At 44.1% G+C, this 22,808-nt stretch overlaps 2 protein-coding genes across 8 annotated transcripts in view; one reads left to right on the forward strand and one right to left on the reverse strand.

Annotated features, from left to right (window-relative positions):
• Positions 1-4,657: 4,657 nt before the first annotated feature.
• On the reverse strand, positions 4,658-13,608 carry MBD4 (methyl-CpG binding domain 4, DNA glycosylase). 4 transcript variants are annotated; one of them, XM_024207549.3, is made up of 8 exons: positions 13,490-13,608; positions 11,491-11,751; positions 9,966-10,855; positions 8,991-9,065; positions 8,030-8,164; positions 7,557-7,706; positions 6,754-6,857; positions 4,658-4,935 (listed from the first exon to the last, which is right to left on the reverse strand). In XM_024207549.3, the coding sequence occupies exons 1-8, from the start codon at positions 13,525-13,527 to the stop codon at positions 4,858-4,860; spliced, it is 1,731 nt and encodes a 576-aa protein (XP_024063317.1). In that variant the 5' UTR covers positions 13,528-13,608; the 3' UTR covers positions 4,658-4,857. The 4 variants fall into 4 exon arrangements, with proteins under 4 accessions (XP_024063317.1, XP_024063318.1, XP_024063319.1 ...); XM_024207550.1 differs by lacking the exon at positions 13,490-13,608 and adding an exon at positions 13,282-13,454; XM_024207551.1 differs by lacking the exon at positions 13,490-13,608 and adding an exon at positions 13,257-13,454.
• Positions 13,609-13,742: 134 nt separating this feature from the next.
• IFT122 (intraflagellar transport 122) overlaps positions 13,743-22,808 on the forward strand; it is a 49,486-nt gene continuing 40,420 nt past the window's right edge. For 2 of the 4 annotated variants that reach the window (XR_003369725.2, XM_026650258.2), the window contains exons 1-6: positions 13,743-13,898; positions 16,186-16,252; positions 17,001-17,085; positions 17,620-17,698; positions 18,725-18,801; positions 19,349-19,415. Coding sequence is in view for 3 of the 4 variants with exons in the window: in XM_026650258.2 (XP_026506043.2) it covers positions 13,807-13,898; positions 16,186-16,252; positions 17,001-17,085; positions 17,620-17,698; positions 18,725-18,801; positions 19,349-19,415 (467 nt within the window). In the remaining variant the exon portion in view is untranslated. Of the gene's footprint in view, positions 13,899-14,409; positions 14,458-16,185; positions 16,253-17,000; positions 17,086-17,619; positions 17,699-18,724; positions 18,802-19,348; positions 19,416-22,808 lie in introns of those variants that run through there. The other 2 variants (XM_026650257.2, XM_026650256.2) reach the window with 2 other exon arrangements.

Consider the following 22,808-nt stretch of genomic DNA (forward strand, 5'->3'; position numbering starts at 1 on the left):
TCCCCTTAACTAAAACCAGATCAATTGTTTCAAAATTCAGTGTGTCAAACTCAATGGTGTTAATTTTGCTTCGAAATATTTGTGGGATCCTTAAAAAAATGACAATGAGCTGAAATCAGATATGACCTTCCAAAGCTAAGATGAAATAATGCATGATACAATAAAAAGGAACCTAGATGGACACTAGTGTGCAGACAGTGCAGACCTCCTTTATAATAAAATATAAGAAATTAATCGTGACATTTACATTTCCCCTTTCAGAGCACTGGACAGGGACTCAGAAGACTTGGGTTCAATTCCTGGCTCTGCCACTGACCTGCTGGATGACACCTGTAAAATGGGGATAATGATACTGAACTACTTGTAAAGCACTTTGAGATCTATGAATGAAAAGTGCAATGTGAAAGCTTCGTATTATAACTATTTCATCACAAGAGAGGTTGGGGAGGAGTGTCAATATGAAGTTAGAAATGGGCTAGTCTTGTATTATTCGGTAGTTTTGGTCCAGTAAAAGACAGTAAAAAACACAATAATTCATCACACAACAGGTTCCTGAACTCTGGGATCTCTCTAGTCCTCATTTGTGTTTATTAGTATTCACAAAGTATAGGGCATGACATCACAACCCTGGAAGAGGCTCAGATTATCATGCTAATTTTCTAGTGCTTCATATTGCTTTAGAACAAGTGTAAGTGGTAGCATCCGTCTTATTTGATATGTATGCATGCGTTTCCTGCAGCCATCAGCAAAATGAAATTTGCTTCATTTTATAAAATATTTAGCCGCTACCTCAAGAACCAGACCAGCCAGTTCCGTGTTCCTAATGCCAAGCTGACAACCTCAAGATGATGCTGGAATTTTTTAAAACGCTTGACTGGAGAGCAGGCATTACTATGCTGAGGCTGGAGTGAATGACAGCTGCTAAAGTCCCTGCTGTAGCCATCAGACCCAGCGTCTCAAGCTAAACTGTCTCGGTAGAGTCAAGCCAAAGTGGACCGGTTCTTAGCGAGTAGGGGCTGCTAATGGACGTGGCGCTGGCACCTTTCCTTCCCATGCAGCTGCAAAACAGCGGAGACTTCCAGGCTGCCAGGCCAGAGTCCTGTCCTACCTGGCTGCTCCCGGAACAGGCTGGCCAAGTCTGCACCCAGCTCTACCGCGCCGGCCCGTGGGCAGGGAGCGAGGGAAGGCGCCGTTCGCAGGGGGGGGGGGGGGCACAAGGCTGCCCCGGAGCTCAGGTAGCTGCGGCTGCCCCCTTCAGGGGCACGGGACGGGAGGCAGGAGCAGGCACCCGCCCCGGCTTCTCTCACTTGCATTTTCGCTGGTGCAGAGCCTGAGCAGTGTTGCAGTTTGGAGACCATAGCAACGGCCCCGCGTCCTGGCTCCTGATTGGCTGAGGACGGATCGGCCTGGATGTTGTGTGAGCGACAAGTCACACACTGGCTGGTCGGCCACGCGTCCACCTCCCCTGCCCCTGAGCTGGCTGGGAGCAGCCAGTGCCCGGGGCAGGGCACAGAGGGACTCCGCTGGCTGGGAACCCTCAGTTTAACCCCCCCATGGCCATGATGAAGGGACCCCTGATTGCTGGGAGGCCTCAGGTTCTACGCTCCCTGTCTGCATGTAGATGTTTGTGTGCCTTGATTATAATGACCGAGGGGCACATAGTCCAGGGGTAGGCAACCTATGGCACGCGTGCCGAAGGCGGCACGTGAGCTGATTTTCAGTGGCACTCACACTGCCTGGGTCCTGGCCACCGGTCCAGGGGGCTCTGCATTTTAATTTTAAATGAAGTTTATTAAACATTTTAAAACCTTATTTACTTTACATACAACAATAGTTTAGTTATATATTATAGACTTATAGAAAGAGATCTTCTAAAAACGTTAAAATGTATCACTGGCACGTGAAACCTTAAATTAGAGTGAATAAATGAAGACTCGGCACACCACTTCTGAAAGGTTGCTGACCCCTGACATAGTCAAAGGCTTTTCCCAGCAGAGGGCTTTGGCATTTTATTAATATCTATAATGCATAGCTTCTCCACCAAGCCCCCATGGCAGCCAAAGAGGAGGGGGCAGTCCCTGCCGTTGCAAACAGTTGTTTTCACTTCATGCTGTACTCTTCTAGTGAAGGGGGAAAACAAATCTCCAGTACATGTTCATTTAATGACCAAGTCTGAATGGGTGATTCATTCATTGCCTGGGTAAGGCCTCTCAACTGATGCTAAATCTGCTAACTTTATGGACCAAATACCTACTATAATTTTATTGTATGTATTGCTGGGCTCTGTTAGTCAGGTTTTTAAGGTCCCCATCTCCAGAACATTTGGGCACCAGAATCCCTTTGAATAGAAATATTTTATTGCTATGTTGTTGTTTTAAAGAGTTAGTTGTAACCTTTAAAAGAGCCCCACATTTTTCATATTATATTCTTCTTAAAATATCCCCCACTTAAATATTAATCCTGCTTTTCTTGACATTGTACCTTCATGTAATATGAAGGTACAAGCACTCAGATATTGCAAAAACTACTCAATAAAACCATTACCAAGTATGCAACAGATGTGGAAGTCTGGAGAGGTGGTTAAAGCAGGGGACCAGGAGTCAGGAAAAAGAGGATTCCATTCTGTTGTACATTAAGGAGTCATGCTATGGCCTTGGGTAAATCATTAAGGGCTTGATTTTCTGATGTGCTGAGCATCTCAACTCCCACTGAAGTCAGTGGGAGCTGCATGTGTCCGGCACCTTTGAAAGTCAGAACATTAACCTCTCTCCATCTCATTCTTTCCATCTGTAAAATGGGTCAAAATACACACCCAGTTTGAGATGCATAGATTAAAGCTGCACTGTATGTATAGTTCATTAGGTGCTTCACAGAGTGAAGGCATTATGGATTAGAGTCAAATGCAGAGCTTCAACCCGGTCCTTGCCCCAACCGTTACATGTTGTTTACATGCTTTTGTAATTATAGATGCATCTTTAGGACCTGTTTGACTCCTTTAAATATGGCAAATATGAATTCAGAAACAAGGATTTTACAGCTGCTCAGGTGTTAAAAAAAATCTTATTGAAAAATAAGGCTCATTAACCAATATCCCACTAGGTTGGGCCCCACTGAAGTCTTGTTCTGGACCTGATTTTGTGAAGTGTTTGACTTCAGCGGGAGTTAATTAGTGCTCCGATTTCTGCAGGATCAGGCCCACAGTATGCTAAAAGAAAGGCACTACCTGGATGGTAGCAAGAAATGCTGAAAACTAGTCTAGAGAGTTAATCGCTAGTGAGCAGTAAAAACAAAAAAATTATCAAAGGAAGAGTAGTTAGCAGGGCTGTAAGAATGCACAGGTGTCAAAGTCCTGCTCAGCATGAATACAAACCGGTAATACTCACAAGTCAGCTGCAGGAAGCTCTTTAAAAGTTAGCAAGTTAGGGTCTGATCTGGCAAACATAACACCAAGCCTAGTGCATACTTCCATGAATAGTCCTGTTACAGTCAATGAGGTTATTCAGTAGTAAAGCAGAAGTGAACTGATCTAAAATCCATTGGTCTTTTCTTTAACTCCAGTGAACATTGGATTAGACGAGGGGTGGGCAAACTATGGCCCGCGGGCCAGATCAAGCCCGCCAGCCATTTTAAGCCGGCCCTCGAGCTCCCGCTGGGGATTGGGGTCTGGTGCTTGCCCTGCTCCGGTGCTCCAGCCAGGGAGCAGGGTCAGGGGCCGCTCCACGCTGCTCCTGGAAGCAGCAGCATGGCCCCACTCCTATGTGTAGGGGCAGCCAGGGGGCTCCGCTCTGCATGTTGCCTCTGCCCCAAGCGCCGCCCCCGCAGCTCCAATTGGCCGGGAGCTGCAGGGGTGGCGCCTGCGGATGGGGCAGCGCACAGAGCCGCCTGGCCGCAGCTCCGCGTAGGAGCCGGAGTGGGGACATGGCCGCTGCTTCCGGGAGCCTGGAGTGCTGCCTGGAGTTTGTACCCCTGAGCCTCTCCCCGCACCCCAACCCCCTGCCCCAGCCCTGATCCCCCTCCTGCCCTCCAAACCCCTCGATCCCAGCCTGGAGCACCCTCCTGCACCTCAAACGCCTCATCCCCAACCCCACCCGAGCCTGCACCCCCAGCCGTAGCCTGTGCCCCTTCCCGCATTGTACTCCCCAGCCCGGAGCCCCCTCCTGCACCCTGAACTTCTTATTCTGGCCGCACCCTGAGCCCTCATCCCCTCCCGCACCCCAACCCCAATTTTGTGAGCATTCATAGCCCACCATACAATTTCTATTCCCAGATGTGGCCCTCAGGCCAAAAAATTTGCTCACCTCTGGATTAGACCCTAAACTAGTAGCTTCTACAGGATCAGGCCCTTAGTTTGCAAAGTTAGCAGTGGGAGTTTGTGTTCTAAGGACCTGCCCTCTTCTCTTCTGGGATCATTTGACTTGATTACTCACAAGTAGTCAAACAAAGGGAGTTGGATGTTTCCGTCCCATCACTAGATAGAAGGTCAGAAGCAATACTTAACTGGCAAAAGAAATAATTGATAACACTTGGATTTCTATGGTAAGGTAGCAGGGTATTAGTTAGTTAGGTGAAAGTATGATATCACTTTAATTTTTGCAGCACTGAGGAATGGCCAACTATTAAAATAACTTATTTAAAATTTATTTTAAAATATCAATGTTTATCAGCTTTTAATTACAATGATAATGTGGGTTTGAAAACATGTAAAACACAATCAAATATTGGAATTAAGCACTCAATGATCAGAACTACAAATGTGTAAAGAGAATATAGGATGTTTCCATTTCATGTGTACATATAGCCAAGAGCAAGGTGGTAAGTACCAAAAAGTGAAGCTATATAAAAACATATCTGCATTTTTCAATTAAGACTCATTTTTTCATGGTTTTCCCAGAGCCATGCTTGGTATGTATTTAACTTGTGATCTTGTGGATGTACCTGAAAGAGAAGGAAGGCATTAGAACTAATGTTTTTCATAAAAATGTCTTCTATAAAAAAAAATCTCTTGCAGTACTGAAATAACTGCCTGGAATATCTCCACTCCCAGCTTGGAGCCTACTTTATAGTTTAGGGTTATTACAGCAAGCTGATACAAAAAAAGACCTAAACATGCATGTTCCTGAAATGCGGGAATAAATACTGATCACACATGAAACATCACTTGCATCAACTGAGAAGGCAAGTCACACAATAACCTTGCTAAGTGGAGTACAGCTGCTGTTTGCAACAATCTGTAAACAAGAGAAGAGCCTAGTGAGGATTTTGGGTTGCAGTAGAGGGAGGAGAGGCAAGTCAGAGCAGATCCTATGCTCTTGCAGACAAATAAAATAGGGGGTACCCTGACACATCACAAAGACCACTACCATTACCAGGATGGGGAAGAGAAATCTCACAACCGATCCAAGAAACGTCAAAGAAAATTAAAGGGGGTGATTGTTGTGTCAGACTGACAACATCCTGTAATATCCTGGATAAACCTTATGGAATTAAGCTAAACTTTACTGAATAAGACTTAATACCTTTTGGAATCCATTAAAAATTAAAATGTATGGACCTTCTCTAGTAGGAGGAAGATGCTAATGTATTTCCTTCATTATCAGCCCTTTGAAGCTACTCCCCGCAGGGCCGAATTTCCAATTAGGCACAGTAGGCATGTAGCTAGGGGCACTGGCGTTCTAGGGGAGCCTTACCTCTCTAAAACTGTATGCAACAGAAAGGTCAGCTGTAGGCAGGGGGGCGCTGAAGATGCTGTGCCTAGGGGTGCGTAAGGTATAAATCCAGCCCTGACTCCCCTGGGAGAAGTATGCATATACTAATTCAAACTTGATTTTCCATGGATGAAAAAGACGAAGTGTTTCTAGATAAATATCCTGTTTATAAACTGGCTCACAGCCTTCTTCATGATTCAGCAAAAGGACAGGATCTCTAGTCCGTGAAGGGCCCCAATCCTCAGAGGAGTGGAAGGACTTGGCCTACTGAGGCCCTTCATGATCGTGTGCTCTTTGAGCTGAAGCTGTGACGAACCTGATCACAAAAGAAATCCTTTTGATAGGGTTTGGAAGGTCTACTCCAGCCAGAGCCCATGTTAGTGTTGGCGTGGTCTATGGTAAGCCTATTAGCGTGCATGTAGGTTCTTGTGTGGTCTTTAATGTTTTCTCTATAGTGCTTTTAGTTTAAGAAAAAAAATAAGCTTGCACAGAACTGTGTGGTAACTTATAACTACTGACAAACACTCTGTTATCAGTCTCTGAAGAAGAAGCAAGCAGGCGTGCTTGGGCAGCCTGCCTCTGCTGGCAATAACACAGCGAAAGGCAGGGAACTGTGCAGCCTGGAAATACTCTGGTCAGAAGAGAGAGACAGAGACGCAGGTTTCCATCCAAGACAGGCAATGGCTGGGAAGCTGGAAGCCTGAGTAGTGGGTGCCCTTGCTGGACCACTGAGGGGTAATACAGGTGCAGTTGCCCTGAACTGAGACAACTGTTGCTAGCCTTTAGGTGCCTCCTTGCACACCCAGGCACAATTGTAGGACTAGCTCTTGGGGCTATTCAGATCAATATGGATTTGCAGGATCAGGCCCATAAACAATACAGTCCATGAACACTTCTTAATTAAAGTTGACAGATTATTTCTACTCTATTTTATTTTTAATCCACATGATTATATAGGACTTGATCCAAGGTCTAACAAAGTCTAGTGGAACCCAATGCGTTCAATGAGTGTTGGATCAGGACCCTAGAGAATGACAGCATCACTTACCTCCTTCCATTCATTGACACAGAATATTCTGTACGAATCATTGCCATACTTTCCAATCCCATGCAGCTCAATAGGATACCTCCATTGCTTGGTCAGATACTCATCTAGAGAATATAACCCCATACTAACATGTAGAGAAATGTGCCACAGAAAATATTACAAGAAAACATTGGTACTCACTGCAGAACTGGAAAAATCCTGATTTTTACATTAAAACATCCAAATCCCCAGTTTAAAGTCTTTTAAATGCTACAATTTGAACTAAATGTATTACATTAGTAACAGGTGAAAAAGGAATTATTTCTAAGCAAATCTCACTGTGGAAGACAGCTTTAAATGACTACATAGAAAAATCTACACAGTAATGTTTTTATTTTAAACATTAAAATACAGAAAATACTGTACTATCTCATTGCAAAACATATCAACCTTGTTGATACACCTCTACCCTGATATAATGCGGCCCGATATAACATGAATTCAGATATAATGCAGTAAAGCAGCGATCCAGGGGGGCGGGGATGCGCACTCCGGCGGATCAAAGCAAGTTCGATATAACGCGGTTTCACCTATAACGCGGTGAGATTTTTTGGCTCCCGAGGACAGCGTTCTATTGGGGTAGAGGTGTACTAATGTGGTTTTTAATTCTGATAGTCATCTCAAACCAAGGGCCTGTTCCTCCATTACACAGGTTGTTCTATCTTTGGAACACTGAAGGAAAATCACAGAGCAGGGGTTTATAATGCCACTTTCTTACTCACATCAGTTTAGATCGTTCTACAGACATATTCAAAAGAAGCTACCTGAAAATTTGATAATGGTCTTCGCTCTTAGTTCATAGAGGCCAAGAGGTTTAAGCAACTCTGACATTTCTTTCCAGTCTGCAGTTCTTGCTACCTCAGGGGAAGGATATTTCTCCAGAAACTCCCAGAGCACAGGTATTGCCATCTTACCTAGGCAGAGATAATATGTTGTGAACAGAAAGGATGTACAGTAACTTCCCCTGTGTGACTATCCGAAGTGTGCATTCTGAATGTTGTTGATGAGGAAGATGCAAATTATTTAAACTTGTTTATACTAATATACCTTAGATAGTATTAGTTTATTTAATCCTTTCAATATTGTAATGAAAAACTTAGTAGCTAAGGCCCTGATCTTTCAACAACAACAGCCACATCAGATCCAAATTCAGCATTTACATAAGCCGATGCAACTCACAGGCCATGAAACTGGTATGTAGAGGTTAAGCTTCATATCATATCGTATATCTATTTACCTGAGGTCTTATTGAGAAATATGGTTGCAATGAGGAGCTTCCACGGATCATGGAAGAGCGTTTCTTGGACCAAATTAAATGGAGACCGAGGAGGAGTCCATTTCCTGAAGGCCTTCCTTCTTGGTGGGCTTGGAGCTACACACACACAAAGATAATATGCGAAACTTTACTGAGCAGTAAAAGGTTGATTTCTCCCTCCGCCAATCTTTTAAGAGACATTGGAGCAGATTCACCCCCATGCTCCCACTAGTGCATGGGGGGAGGGTAGAGAGTTTATTTCTCTTGTGTTATGACACTGCAGGGGCCAGTGGGGCCCTGGCACAGGCTAGCCTAGCCCCGGTGGGCTGCCCTAATTTGCTCCTGTATTTCTATGGGTGCAGAATTGCCAGGACAAAGGTCTGCCCAAGCCATACTCACCCTCGTTCCATCCCCAGAATGCCTCCTGCACCCAGGGTCACTCTGGAGATAGTACAGAACTAGCCTGACATCTGGATGTAGAGGTTCCCTGTAACTGGGGCTGTTCTCTGGGGAGAAGGGGCCTTACAGCTACCATAAATTCCCACTGCATCAACTAAGTACAGAGCAGGCAGCAGATGTGTGGGCTTCACCGCTGATACAGAATAACAGCCTTAATGGGTAAAAAGGTAGCTCATTCTCAGAGCCCATTCAATCTGCAGCTTCTCTGCTGAAATAGTCACCAAGAATGCCAGTTAATGCAAAATGTGATGGTGGTCTGTGCAATATGGACACCTGTCTGCTAGGTTTAAAGTGAGACAACAAAAATCCTCTCACGTAGGCCACAATGCAGCCATCAGGTGGTGGTACCTCTCAGATTAGTAATGACCAGGTATGGATTTGAGCTACTGATATAAAAGTGAAAGGCTCCATACCCCATTACTAATCTCTTGAGCCTTTCAATCCCCCCAAAACACAGCTTTCTTTCCTATAGAGAATACTATACCTTCTTTACTGTATTTACTAGAAAAATATGGACTGGTTTTCCTTCTCTCTACTTGTGTTCTTGGGACATAGTCTTCTAAAAAGAAAAAAAATACCTGTATGTAAATGAGAATTAGTTCCACTCTGATATCTAATCAAATTTCAGCATCTGTTAAAAAAAATAATCTTCAAATGACAAACCCTTAAGAAAAGTAGTCATATCTCAGTGAGTCAATGGATGCTGCACAGGTATAATTGAGGGCAGAATCAATGAACTATTATACTAACCTCAGAATGAAGTTAAACAAGGTTAGTTGTATATCTTGAATCAAAACCTGGCCACTTTTGCAGTAACTTAAGAAGTTAATTGACATATGGAGAGTAGTGATCATTGCTACATTAAATCAGAGAAAGTGATGGTGTGATTTCTAATTGTGAATAAATCCACTTCCTTGGCTTGAACTGGTTGGTTCATAGCACTTAGCTACTATAATATCTGATGCTCTGTATGGTAAATATGATAAACAGATTAGACAGACTCCAAGCAAGGAGATTTAGAAAGTTCTAACCCAGGGGTAGGCAACCTATGGGACGCGTGCCGAAGGAGGTACACGAGCTGATTTTCAGTGGCACGCACACTGCCCGGGTCCTGGTCACCGGTCTGGGGGGCTCTGCATTTTAATTTAATTTTAAATGAAGCTTCTTAAACATTTTAAAAACCTTATTTACTTTACATACAACAATAGTTTAGTTATATATTATAGACTTATAGAAAGAGACCTTCTAAAAACTTTAAAATGTATGACTGGCACACGAAACCTTAAATTAGAGTGAATAAATGAAGACTCGGCACATTGCTTCTGAAAGGTTGCCGACCCCTGTTCTAACCATACCCAGTCATGGAATAGGCAGGCCTGAAACACTCCTTTTTTGTAATTAGTTTGGAAGTATCCCTGATGGAATTTTAGAAGAGTGCTCTGCTCTGAAATGTATATACCTTGCAGAATTTTCACTGATGTAAAGCTTTTCTTGTCACAAGGCTGTGAAATGCTAATGTCTGTTTCAGTGCCAGGTTTGAAATCCTGGTTACTCGAATGCACCCAGTCCTTCTCTTTCGCAAACGCATCCAATCCTTCTCTTTCTGCAATGTTCTTGTCAGATTTCGTAGCAGCTGCATCATCAGAACTCTTCTCTGCATATCCTAATTGTCCCATGGTTCTTGACTCTGTTTCTGAGAGAGCAGTTACTGGTCCAAGATGCATCTCTGATTGTGATCCTGAAGTCATTATTTCATCCTCTGAAAGTGTGTTTGCTTTTCCAGTATCTGTGGGGTTTAAGTTCTGATTGTCTATTCTGCCTCTATCAGAAACACAAACATCTTTCTTTTGCTGGATTTTTTTGATTTGGCTGCCCTCAGCCTCTTGATTATTACATGATGCTTTTCTCTGCCTTTTATTTTGGCTGTGATCTGGAGTCCTCTTTTCTGAGCCCTTTCTAGCTTTCTTAATTTGAGCCCTTCTTCCAACTGCTCCTTTTTCTTTGGCCTTTATGCAACAGTCCTTTGGCTTAATGTCTTTAATGACCAAGTCCCCCCTGCCTTGCAGATGGATGGAAATGTTTTCTAGCTGTTCATTACTGGTCTGCAACTCCAAAACTTTAAGTTCTTCTTTACTACTTTGCACACTAAGATCTTGCGCTTTACTGTTACATTCTTTATTCTGTAATCTTGGTCCCACAGCTTCTGCACCGAATCCTTTGGCTCTTGATCGAGTTTTGCTCTGAACAGGAGCAGTAAAGTCAAAATCTTCTGGTTTAAGAACAGTCTCTCCATTTTTACTAAAATATGCCACAAGTGCACGTTTGGATCTTAACTTTGCTCCTTGAGGACTATGAAATGAAAGAAAGTTAAATGATCAGTGGTTATAGTTTTCATTCCTTGCTCTTAAAACAAAACAAACAAAACTGCACCTCACATTTCGGGGGGCGGGGGGGGAAGGGAGGAGGGAGGGAAATCAGCCAAAAATGTTACTTGGATTTTCCAAAAAATAATCTAGCTCAATATTTTTTTTAAAAAGGCTGAATAAATACCTTTTAGACAAGCCTTCTATTAATATTTGATCAAAAATGTTCATACAAAGAACTAATTTGCAAGTAATAATACTTTATACTTTCATTTAAGTATATTAAAGTATTTTACAGCCCCATGCTACCCTTATGAGGCATGTAAATATTTTTATTTACAGATTTCCATATTATTAGTATAAAGTACCAAGCAGTTAAAAGACTTGCCCTAAGTCAGATTCAAAGGCTCCTGAAATCAACAGGAGTCTATGGACTTGGAGTGGGTTTTGGATCAGTCCCAGACTAAATCTGTGTGAGGACTGGAACAGAACAAGGACACTTGACTCCTAGACTCTGTAACACTTACTCTCCACTAAGCAACCAGTAGAATAAGTCTATGTGACATACACTGCTTTTACTTACTATACAGATTTAATTTCAAGAGTTGCATCAAATATTACCTGATGAAATAAACATCATATTTCCCTGCAGTTTTGCCTGACTGTCGTTGCTTTGTGATCTTCTCCCATCCATCTGGAATGTTTTTGAGACATCTAGAAGCCACTTCTGATACAGCAGCTACATCTTCTTTGCACTGGAGTGTGTTTTCTGCTATGGTCTCAGTACCTTCAATCTGTAGACCAAAATATTCTCTTGTCTCTGTCACTAATTCTTTCCCCTCTTCTTTTGTTTTCTTTCCAATTTGCATGTCACTTTTGTCACTGAAAGTAAATGTAAAATAAAATGATAGAAATAGACCTGTCTGGAACTATTCATAACTACAATATTTCAAGACCTGCAGAGATTTTGGAGAAAAAAATTAACTGAAAATATGAAGGTATTAGCTGGCCTGTTGCAAATATTTGTGCACTGTTATGTGTGAGACCTTGCCTCTTGTTCATTGGGACAGTAGATGCTGGGAGAGCTATGGAAACAGCATGATCAGCCTCTCTCCCATGTGGAACAAAAATATTTGTAATCTATACTATGTTTACATATTGAACTTCAAGTTAACATGAGGAGTGCATTGTCTTGTATTTCAGCAATAACCATACAGAGGATCATAGTCTGGAATACAAATGTGTGACTTTGCATTGTATATAACAGGGATCGGCAGCCTTTGGCACGCAGCCCATCAGGGAAAGCCGCTGGTGGGCTGGAATGGTTTGTTTACCTGGAGCGTCCGCAGGTTCGGCCGATCGCAGCTCCCACTGGCCGCGGTTCGCCGTCCCTGGCCAATGGGGGCTGCTGGAAGCGGCGGCCAGCACATCCCTTGGCCCACGCCGCTTCCCGTAGCCCCTATTGGCCAGGGACGGCAAACCGCGGCCAGCGGGAGCTGTGATCGGCCAAACCTGTGACGCTACAGGTAAACAAACTGTCCTGACCTGCCAGAGGCTTTCCCTGATGGGCTGAGTGCCAAAGGTTGCTGATCCCTGGAATATAATCTTGTGCCATAAACAAACCACAGTAGGATTCAGAGTAGCAGCCGTGTTAGTCTGTATCCGCAAAAATAACAGGAGTACTTGTGGCACCTTAGAGACTAACAAATTTATTAGAGCATAAGCTTTCATTCGAAGAAGTGGGTTGTAGCCCACGAAAGCTTATGCTCTAATAAATTTGTTAGTCCCTAAGGTGCCACAAGTACTCCTGTTATTTTTTCACAGTAGGATGTTAGCCTTTAAAAGTAAGCTTCCAAGTGCATTTTTCATATTCTTTATTTCTTTGAAACATAAATGGTCTTCTTAATTAGAGCCCACATAAGTAACATACGCATTACTGGGGCTGCCAGTTGGGAGGTTTTGAACTGCCCTGGCTGATGTTTGTACTGTACTGCCTTGCCAGTTTAATGTTTATATGTCTGGGGCCACTTAAGTGTTATGATTGCTAAATCTGTGCAACATATCAGAAAATGACTCCACAGCAGTACGTCTCAGAACCTTATACCTGTTCTAATCCTAGCCCAGGGCCCTCAGCCAGCTGAAACCCAGCCCAGTGCTCATCAGTGGCAGCAGGGATATAACTCAGATCCTCCTGTTCCAGGTCCCGCCATTCAAGCTAAATGAGAATCTCCCGGAGTGCAGCACCATAGAGCGTATGACACATAGCTGAGCAGTTCCAGTCCCAGCTGTCAGTGGCGCTCTCTAGGCAGAGGCTTTGTGGCCAGCACACAACATCCCAAGAGCCAAGCTGGCAAGGAACTAAACAGGGCCCAGAGCGACCGACATACCCACGCAGAACTGGGTTTCACATACCGCACCATGACCCGTGACGTCATCAGAATGTGACATAATCGCGCACTGTGACATCACCGCACCATGTCCTGTGACGTCACCACAGTGTGGCATCACCGCACTATGCTACAGGACCCCACGTTATGGGGACGGACCAATCTGAGCGAACAGACCGCGACCTAGCCCTTCTGAAAGGTCTCTTGACCTCCTGTTGCTATAGTAACTTTACCTGCCCTCTTCTTGCCCCCGTACTTCCGGAGCCGCCATACTGAAGCGCCTCCCATGTCACGTGAGGGTGTACGCCTTTCCTGCCCACACTGCGCATGCGCTTACGCATACCTAACACACCCCCACAGAGCTTCTCGCCAATATACGATCCCGCCAAGGGCGCGCAGAGGTTCTACCGCGAGAACAGCCCCGACACAGAACAGTCCGCCTCTTGCGCATGCGTATTCCAAGCACAGTCCCGCAGAGAGCTTCACGCTTGCGCAGTACTTTTCCCCCTTGCGCAAGCGCAGTGCCCATGGGACGAAGCGTTCGTGGCGCATGCGCAATCCTGACTCAATGTTTGCGTGTCTGTCCTTTCCCTTTCCACCTCCTCGCGTCGTGCCGGTTGATTCCAAGCAAAGGGCTTTGGGGTTAGTGCGCATGCGCGTTGCCTGGGGAGGTTGGGGGAGCTTTAATCTTGTGTAAATAAACAAACAGCAGCCAGGGAAGGGGGAAAGTCAGGGCAGCGCCAGCGGTGCCGCGAGACAGCAGAGGGGGCTGAGAGAGGCAGGCAGGCAGGCAGGCAGGCAGTAACACGGGCACACACAGGCGGGGCGGGGCAAAGCAGGGTAGGGTAGGGTGAGGGGAAGAAGCGGTAGTTAGGGGTAGATGGGACAAGGCAGGCGGTGAGGGAGGGAGTGTTAGGGGCAGGGCAGGCGGTGGGGGGTGCTGTGGGAGAGGGGGCAGGGCAGGCGGTGGGGGGTGCTGTGGGAGAGGGGGCAGGGCAGGAGGGGAGGGAGGGGGTGCTGGGGAGAGGGGGCGGGGAGGGAGGGGGTGCTGGGGCCAGGGCAGGCGGGGAGGGGGCAGGGCAGGCGGGGAGGGAAGGGAAGGGGTGCTGGGGAGAGGGGGCAGGGCAGGCGGGGAGGGAGGGTTAGTAGGAGAGGGAGGGATGAGGGCCGCACTGACCTGGAGGGATAAGGCCGAGCAATGGTAAGAGGCTGAGTATGGTTTATGTTTGCTATTTTCACAGCATCCCAAAGCACATTGGGCACTTTATGGGGCACATGGAAAGATGTGGTTCCTGCCTTGGGGAGCTCATGGCCTAGTAAGGAATGTGAGGGGGGATGGCAGGGACCCATCTTTTGATTTGCCCCAGGGGAGGGTTTGGGATGAGGGTCACTGTAGTATGGGCATGCTGATAATCTGATCAGGCATGTTGCATCTTTGTCAGTCCGTTTTTATTTAATAGTAAATTTCTTATCAATTTAAAGCTCACAATCTGTATGAACCGGTAAGATTTCATGGGTTCTTATTGGGGCCAGGAGAGCAGCAGCCTGTGGTTTATAACCGTGGTTACTAATGTCAATGGGAGACATGGGAGAAACATCAAATATGAGTCCAATGGGGATGGTTTAGTAAATTAAGCATTAAATATGGAATATACAGATTTCCCAGAATCCTGAGTTGTGGGTTCCTGAGGGGTGGGAAGATTGCAACTTTAGCCCTTCATTTAAAGAAAATAGATACATTGAATTCCAGGTAGTTTACTCTGTGGGTGATTTTCCAAACTGTGGTTCTCTTTGCTCTTTGTGCATGTTAAATATCACTCCACAGTTTTTTTCTAAGAGTACACCTCTACCTCGATATAACGCTGTCCTCAGGAGCCAAAAAATCTTACCGCATTATAGGTGAAACCGTGTTATATCGAACTTGCTTTGATCCGCTGGAGTGCGCAGCCCCCCCCCCCCCCGGAGCACTGCTTTACCGCGTTTTATCAGAATTCATGTTATATTGGGGTAGAGGTGTACTTCCGGTGTGCTTGGCCAGACTTCACCCTTTACCCTCCCTGTGGAGGCTTTGCTAAACGAATGAGTGGTTAATTTCTCCAGTGTTGTATATTCAAGTGGTAGGAAGTGCTTTGGGAGAAAATGCCCTCCCACCCCCAGCCAATACTAATTTATTGTATATTGGCAGCTGTTTAATGTTCTGTATCGTGTTCTACTGAACTGTGCTATGGTAGGATTGTCCTCTTGGAAACCAGCTGTATATCTCAGGAAAACTTTACTGAGGAATGAATACAGACCATTTATTCCGCCTCTCCAGCCCCTACCCCTCCCAACATCAAGTGACAGCAAGATTAAATATGGTACCACCTTTCTATTTTGATTTTCTTCATGTCATTGAACAAGAATCTGTTTTTATTATCCATATAACCATCAAAATGTATACTGTAGCGTGTATATAGTTGGTTCTCATAAACAATAGGTAATATAATGTCAATAATAATGTCTGAATAATGCAGGATTTTCCCTATTTTTTAAAATTTTCATCCACCCATGGCCCTGATCTTGCAACTGCATATGCATGGTCACAAGGATCTGTCTACAAGGATGCAGTTGCAGGTTAGTGACCTGGTCCTGCAGTTGGATCTGTGTAAGCATACTTCTGTGCCTGGACAAAGCCAATTGCAGGATGGTGGTCTGGTTTGGAGAAATTCTTATTGCATGTGGGGAAAGCATCGTAAACCTATTTGGCTTCTGGAATTTTCCCCAAAGTTAGATATGTTCTGAGGTGTGTAATAAATTCTATTAAATTAAATCTTGACTCCTTTTTTTATGGCATTTAAACAATGTTAGAAATAGAAAGTATGTTTTCTGGGTATTTCTTGTAATATTACGTGTTCTGTCCTTAATTTTCCCTTTTTGTCTCATTGTCCAGTATATATGATCTTGCCTTTAAACCTGATGGAACTCAGCTGATAATTGCAGCAGGAAACAGATTGCTGGTAGGAGATTGTTTACTCCTCTCCACACCATACCACCTGAATCTAAGAATAATAATATATAATTTAAAAGACCCCAAAATATAGCTATGGAACATTATATAAACTATAGCAATATTTTTGGGGTCTTTTAAAATTTCTTACTACTCTCTCTAATGGGGACTCTTTCATGTGTCCTTTTCTTCAGTTTAAAAAGATGTGGTAGAAAGAACAAGTGATAGTTTTTGATATAGGGAGGGAATGGGATTTTTTGAAACAGGCAGGCCAAGTGGGTGTCTGAAAACAGCATATGAATTGAATGACTTTCATATAAATGATTGAGTAATCTCTATTGTCCTTACATGTAATGCCTGCTTCTCCATGCACAGAAAGAAGCAAGTATGTTCTAGTATTTTAAAAGGATGCCATCAATTTAAACTGTAGTCATTTTTAAAAGACAAGTTAAAAGTAGTTTCAGGTACTACACCTGTTTCAAAATCTCCCTGCCAAATTTTGTCATATAATTGCATTTTCCTTTCCTTTTTTTTTTTTTTTTTTTAATTTGTCTCCTTTTGCTGTGTGGACTTTAATAGGGGAAACTAACTAACTATCCATGAGAAATAGTGACATTGACTATGTACAAAGTATTGTCAAATAAGCAAAGTATACAAACAATTATTTTGCCTCAAATCTTGTTTAGTTCTAATTATTCTAGTCCCTGTGGAGCTTGTTGAAGGATTGTGGTCTTTACATTTTCCTTTTATTGATACAGGTGTATGATACATCTGATGGAACCTTAATTCAGCCCTTGAAAGGGCACAAGGACACAGTGTACTGTGTGGCTTATGCTAAAGATGGTAGGTGACACCTTTGGGTTTCTTAGCTTCCTTGTTTGTGTTAGTTTGTAGAAAGCATGGTAATTGGCCTCATGCCTTTCTTATTGTAAATTTAAAATTAGGAATGTTAAGGTAGTTTTAATAATACTTTGTATTTAAACACTGCCTTTTATCTCAGGTCTCAAAGCACTTTACAAATATTAGCTGCAGAAGAAAGTGCTGTTCTCTGGATATTACAAACATAGGCCCCAATCCTGCAGTTGATGATACGAATAGAGACCTGTGCATCCCATGAACTTTAGTGGGGCTCTGTGTGAAAGCAGAGGTCTACCTGTACAGCATTCCATTGAAGTCAGCAGTACTTTGTGTGGGTGCAGAAGTGCAACCATATGGAGTCAGTAGCAGGACTGGACCCATACTTACATGATCCTGTAGAGCTCAGACACCTACAAAGTACTTCCTGTTTTCTATTTTGCTAAGATGAGTGTTTTTGGAGTAAACGTGATAATTAAATGTATGGGTGTTTTGTTTTAAAATATTATTATTAATCCCTAGGCAAGCGTTTTGCATCTGGCTCTGCTGACAAAAGTGTAATAATTTGGACTTCAAAGTTAGAAGGCATTCTGAAATACACGTAAGTGAACCCATTCACTTCACTGCTTCCTTTAAATAGATACTTTGGTTATGGACTTCTGCTGTTAATATAAGTGAGAGATGCTAGGAGAGTTGAAGGAATGTGAACTAGGGTCAGAGAAGAAACTAGTAGAGAGAGGAGAAATGATGGAGGAGAGCAGTCAAGATATAAAAAGATATTTGAGAGGGTTAGGAAAACAGTTAAGAGAATGAGGGAGTAGTGGGAGGGCTAGATAAAGCACTGATGTTACTCTTGTGAAGACATTGCAGGGCTGAAGGAGCACCAGAGAGCCTCTCTCACTGTGTTAAGAAGCTGCAGGAGTTCAAGAAGAGCAGAGGAGTGTCAGGAGAGTTTTGGGAGTTATATTCTGCCTTTGTCTCAACAGGAGTTATGTGTACTGTATGTCCAAGACATGAGCCTGATCTTGTAAAATAAGCCAAATTAGAATAGTTCTAGTTTGAAGCCCAATCCAAAGGTGGTTGCTAGTACTTGCCTCCACCAAAAAGTTCCATCTTTTTCTGCCCTGCTTCATTTGTGTGCATACAGAATTCTCTTGGTATTTTTCATTGGATTAATACCAGTCTTCCACAAGTCATTAAGAAATATAGATATGTAATTGCTAGTATTTTACGTCTTCAAATCCTAATTCTGCTTTTTGATAAGTTTGCATGATTCTTGTTGAAGTTATTGAGAGAGATGCACGCATACATATTATGGAAAAATTTGGTTAATAACATTTATTTCTTTCACAGTGCTTCCCAAACCAATATCCACCTATGCCCTCATACCAATGCAGCCAGTTCTTGCAATCTGATGAAGCCTCCATTTAGAGACTGCTTAATTTAAAAAAAGTTTATTTTTAACTTAGTTTAATTACATGTTAATTTGACATAGTGTAACTTGATCTGTTTTTATGCAATATTTGTCCTCCTAAGCTTAGCTTTAAGATATCTTGTTATAAAAGATAGAAAATGTGGCATTTAAAACAAAAGATTTGTTTGAAATGTGATGATTACTTTGTTCTAGGCATAATGATTCTATACAGTGTGTTTCATACAATCCTGTTACTCACCAACTGGCATCCTGCTCCTCCAGTGATTTTGGTATGTCTTCTTCCTCTGATGTTTTTCATTGAGCCAGTAAACATTATTAATAATGTTTAATTCTCTCATTTTAAGCCAGTAATGTATAGGTACAGTTTTTTCTTTTCTGTAATGAAGAAATGGAGAAATAAAATGTTACTCCTTCACTATGGAGTATACAGATTAAAATTTAGAAAATACCTTGTTGAGCATAAATTAATATTTTACTTTTAAAATCACTCCCCCCCATCAGTTGGAAAAGGGTTATGTACTCCAGTGCCTTAAAGTGTGTTATCTTATGGTGATATGATTTTTCAAGAGTAGTATTTTTTTTGCCCCACTTTAAGACATATTTCATTATAGTTCTTATATTTAGATGTTTACTTCCCACTCCTTCCATATATGAATAAACAGCACCTATTCAAAATATTGACCCTTCCCAACACTGAGTAAAATCCTGGCCCCTTTAAAATCAACCACCTTTTTTTTTTTTTTTCTAATCTAAATGCTGCTTGTAATGATGAAGAACTTAGTCGGTTTCTTAGGTTTTTTTGTTTTTGTTTTTAAGGCTTGTGGTCTCCTGAGCAGAAGTCAGTCTCCAAACATAAATCAAGCAGTAAAATCACCTGCTGTAGGTAAGTTTTAAGCACTAGATGTGTCATTCAGATTTGTTTTTTTCCTTTATGAATAAAAATATGACAAAGAGAAAAGTATATATAATTAAATGTATGCAGAAGCCATGATTAGGAGCATGAACTGGGAGTTTATAGAACAGATTACAACAGAACCAAAGGTTCCTATATCACGCCATCCTCATCACTGTAGTATCTGAGCACCTTCCACTGGTGCAATAAGCAGCATCTGTTACATACTGTTTTTTCTTTCTCTCATCCTCTTCCCAGTATGTGTGTGCAGTATACTTTTTTTTTTAAATTGTATTGTTTCTGACTTGCAATGACAAGCAGTGTGATCTTGAGCAAGTCAGTTAACCTTTCTGTTCCTTTCTTTATCTATTGATACAGTAATAACCTCTTGGAGGTGCTGCTGAGACTTACTAATATTTGTAAAGTACTTTGTAAACATCAATAGATATATATATATATATATATAACTTAGACTTTTTTGTGGTGTGTGGGGCAACCAGATAATATAAGCATCAAATATCAGGATTGGGCTTTAAGTTAACTTTATATTAATAATAATAATAATTAATAATACAAAAACACTTATCCATACTCCTAAGGGAATTCTGTGCCACTTCATGCACACAGAATTCATGTCCCCTGCAGATTTCTTTGCTTCCCCGCAGAAAAATGACTTTCTGACGGGGAAGCAAAGGGAAGCCGCAAGAGCAGCCATGTGTCCCTCCCCAGCAGCGTGGGCATGTTGTTTTGGGCACCCAGAGCAGCCAGCAAAGAGGCAAATCACTGCGGGTGGGGAGGAGGGCTGGGGATGCCCCGGCCAGTGGCTCCTACCCTGTGCCGGGCTCAGCTGCTAGAGCTGGCTGGGCTTGGCTGGGGGTGGGGAAGGACGGTACTTCCTCTTCAAGGAGCAGCCAGGGCCAGGCCGGGCTGGGTCAGACCCATCCCCAGAAACCTCCACTGGCTGCAGGAAGCTCTGCACCGCCTCCTTTCCCCCGCTTCCTGCCCCCATTGCTCCTCAGCCGCTGGCGGGAGGGGTCAGTGTACGGGAGATGCTCCCCCATTCCCAGACCCTTGCACGGAATACCCTCCCACTGAGCCCACTGAATCCCGACCCTGCTGAGCCTCATCCCCTGCCTCCCGAATCCAGACCCCCATCCTGCACCCAGACCAGCCCCCGCTGAGCCCTCTGCACTCGAACCCCAACCTTGATGAGCCCTGACCACCCTGATGAGCTCCCTGCACTCAGACCCCCACCCCACTGAGCTCCAACCAGCTGCACTGGTACTCAAACTGCTGAACACCAACCCACCTTCACCTGGACTCCCCTGCAGAATTCCATTGTCCCTGCACATGGAACTCCCCAACAAGCCACTGTGTATCCAAATCCCCATGCATCTGGATCCCCCACTGAGCCACCTGCACCCATATTGCCCCACACAGGACCCTCTCACCCCACACCTGGATCCCCCCAGTTAAAACTGTCCGGACTTGGATCCTGCCGAGCTGAGCCTGCTTCCCACACCTGGTGTGCCTGGCATGGTGGGGCAGGGCCCCGGGGTGTTTCTGGGGCAGGCCCAGCCCTTCCACTGTGTCAGGGTTGGGCATAGCCTCACTGCCGAATTCATATCCTGGAGGTTGGAGGTGCGTCAGGGTGATCTCCTACCTCCGTGCAGCCAGTTGCCTGTGCTCTCCACTTCCATGCTGGAGCCTCCACAATTATTTACTGACAAAATTTTGCAGAATTTTAAAATATTGTGTGCAGAATTTATATTTTTTTGGCACAGACTTTTTAATTTTTTGGCACATAATTCCCTCAGGAGTAATATTATAGAGCACTGTAAAGCATGAAAAATTATAAATATACACATGGTTTACGACATATCTCCAAAAGCTTGCAGTCTCAGACAAGACCATGCACTACAGCAGCAGTTCTCAAACTTTAGCAACCCGAGGACCTCCATTTTGATTTAAAATTTTCCGGGGACCCTCAGACCCCTACTCAGCCCTTGCCCCACCCACTTCTCTGAGGCCCTGCCCCTTCTCCAAGGCCCCGCCCCCTGCTCATTCCATCCCCACTCCTTCCGTCGCTTGCTGTCCCCCACCCTCACTCACTTTTACCAGGTTGGGGCAGGGGGTTGGGGTGCAGGAGGGGGAGTAGACTCTTGGAGGGAGTTTGGGTGCAGGCTCTGGGCTTGGGCAGGGGGTTGGGGTGCAGGAGGGGGTGAGGTGTACAGGCTCTGGCTGGGCGGCGGTTAACTCTGGCGGCTCCCGAAAGTGACCGGCACATCCCTCTGGCAGCGGCTCCTATGCGGGGGCGGGCAGAGGGTCTCCATGCGCAGCCCCTACCCTCAGGCACTGCCCCTGCAGCTCCCATTGGCCGCAGTTCCCGACCAATGGGAGCTGTGGAGTCGGCGCTCGGGCCAGGGGCAGCACGTGGAGACTCCCTGCTCCCACCCCTAGGGGCCGCAGGGATGTGCTGGCCGCTTCTGGAAGCGGCAGGGAGCCTGCCTTAGCCCTGCTGTGCTGCTGGAGTTTAAGCATGCAGGAGGCGTTGGGAGGGAAGGGGAGGAGTTGATCACCGGGGTCCACGGACCCCAGTTTGAGAAATGCTGCACTACAGTTCAAGTAAGGGAAGGTGAGGAGAAAGATAGGAAGGATTGATGATAATGTGTTTTAAGGAAGCATTTGAAAGAGTAGAAGGAGGGCAATTGGCAAACAGGTAAACTGTTCTACATGCAGAGGCAGCAGCATAGTCAGTTTTAAGGAAGTGATCGGGCGGGCAAAAGGATATACTCAACTGGTAAAGTCAGGGGAAATAATAAAATAAAACCTAGCGCTTGTGTAGTGCTTTTCATCAGTAGTTCTCAAAGCACTTTACAAAGGAGGTATCATTATTTCAATTTTACAGATGGGGAAACTGAGACACAGAGCGGTGAAGTGACTTGCTTAAGGTCATGTAGCAGGCTAGTAGCGGAGCTGGGAGTAGAACACAGGTCTCCTGAGTTCCAGTCCAGTGCTCTGTATGCTAAACATCACTATTGTCTCTTCTATGTGATCACTATTCTGAATGAAGATTATACAGTGTGTATGTGGACACACAATCTTCACAAATAATGTAGATGTGATTTTTCCATCATGTGTTAGCAGGTGATATCTCTTTTGTTCTCTTTATTCTTGCACTTATTTTTCACTTAGGTATAACAAAGAGTTTCTCCCTAGGTTGCATGTTCCTGCTATAAATATGAATGTGACTGTACATTGCTGCAGGGTAAATGGCTAAATTCCAGTACTCTTTCTCCTTACTTAGAGACACATTCTAAACTATCATCTGCTGGTTCAGTACACTGTACTTTTAGTAGTTTCCTCTGTGTCGTGCTGCTTTTT

This window comes from Terrapene carolina, unplaced genomic scaffold, assembly GCF_002925995.2.
Source record: "Terrapene carolina triunguis isolate 2854851 unplaced genomic scaffold, T_m_triunguis-2.0 Scaffold89, whole genome shotgun sequence".
Classification (NCBI taxonomy): domain Eukaryota; kingdom Metazoa; phylum Chordata; order Testudines; family Emydidae; genus Terrapene; species Terrapene triunguis.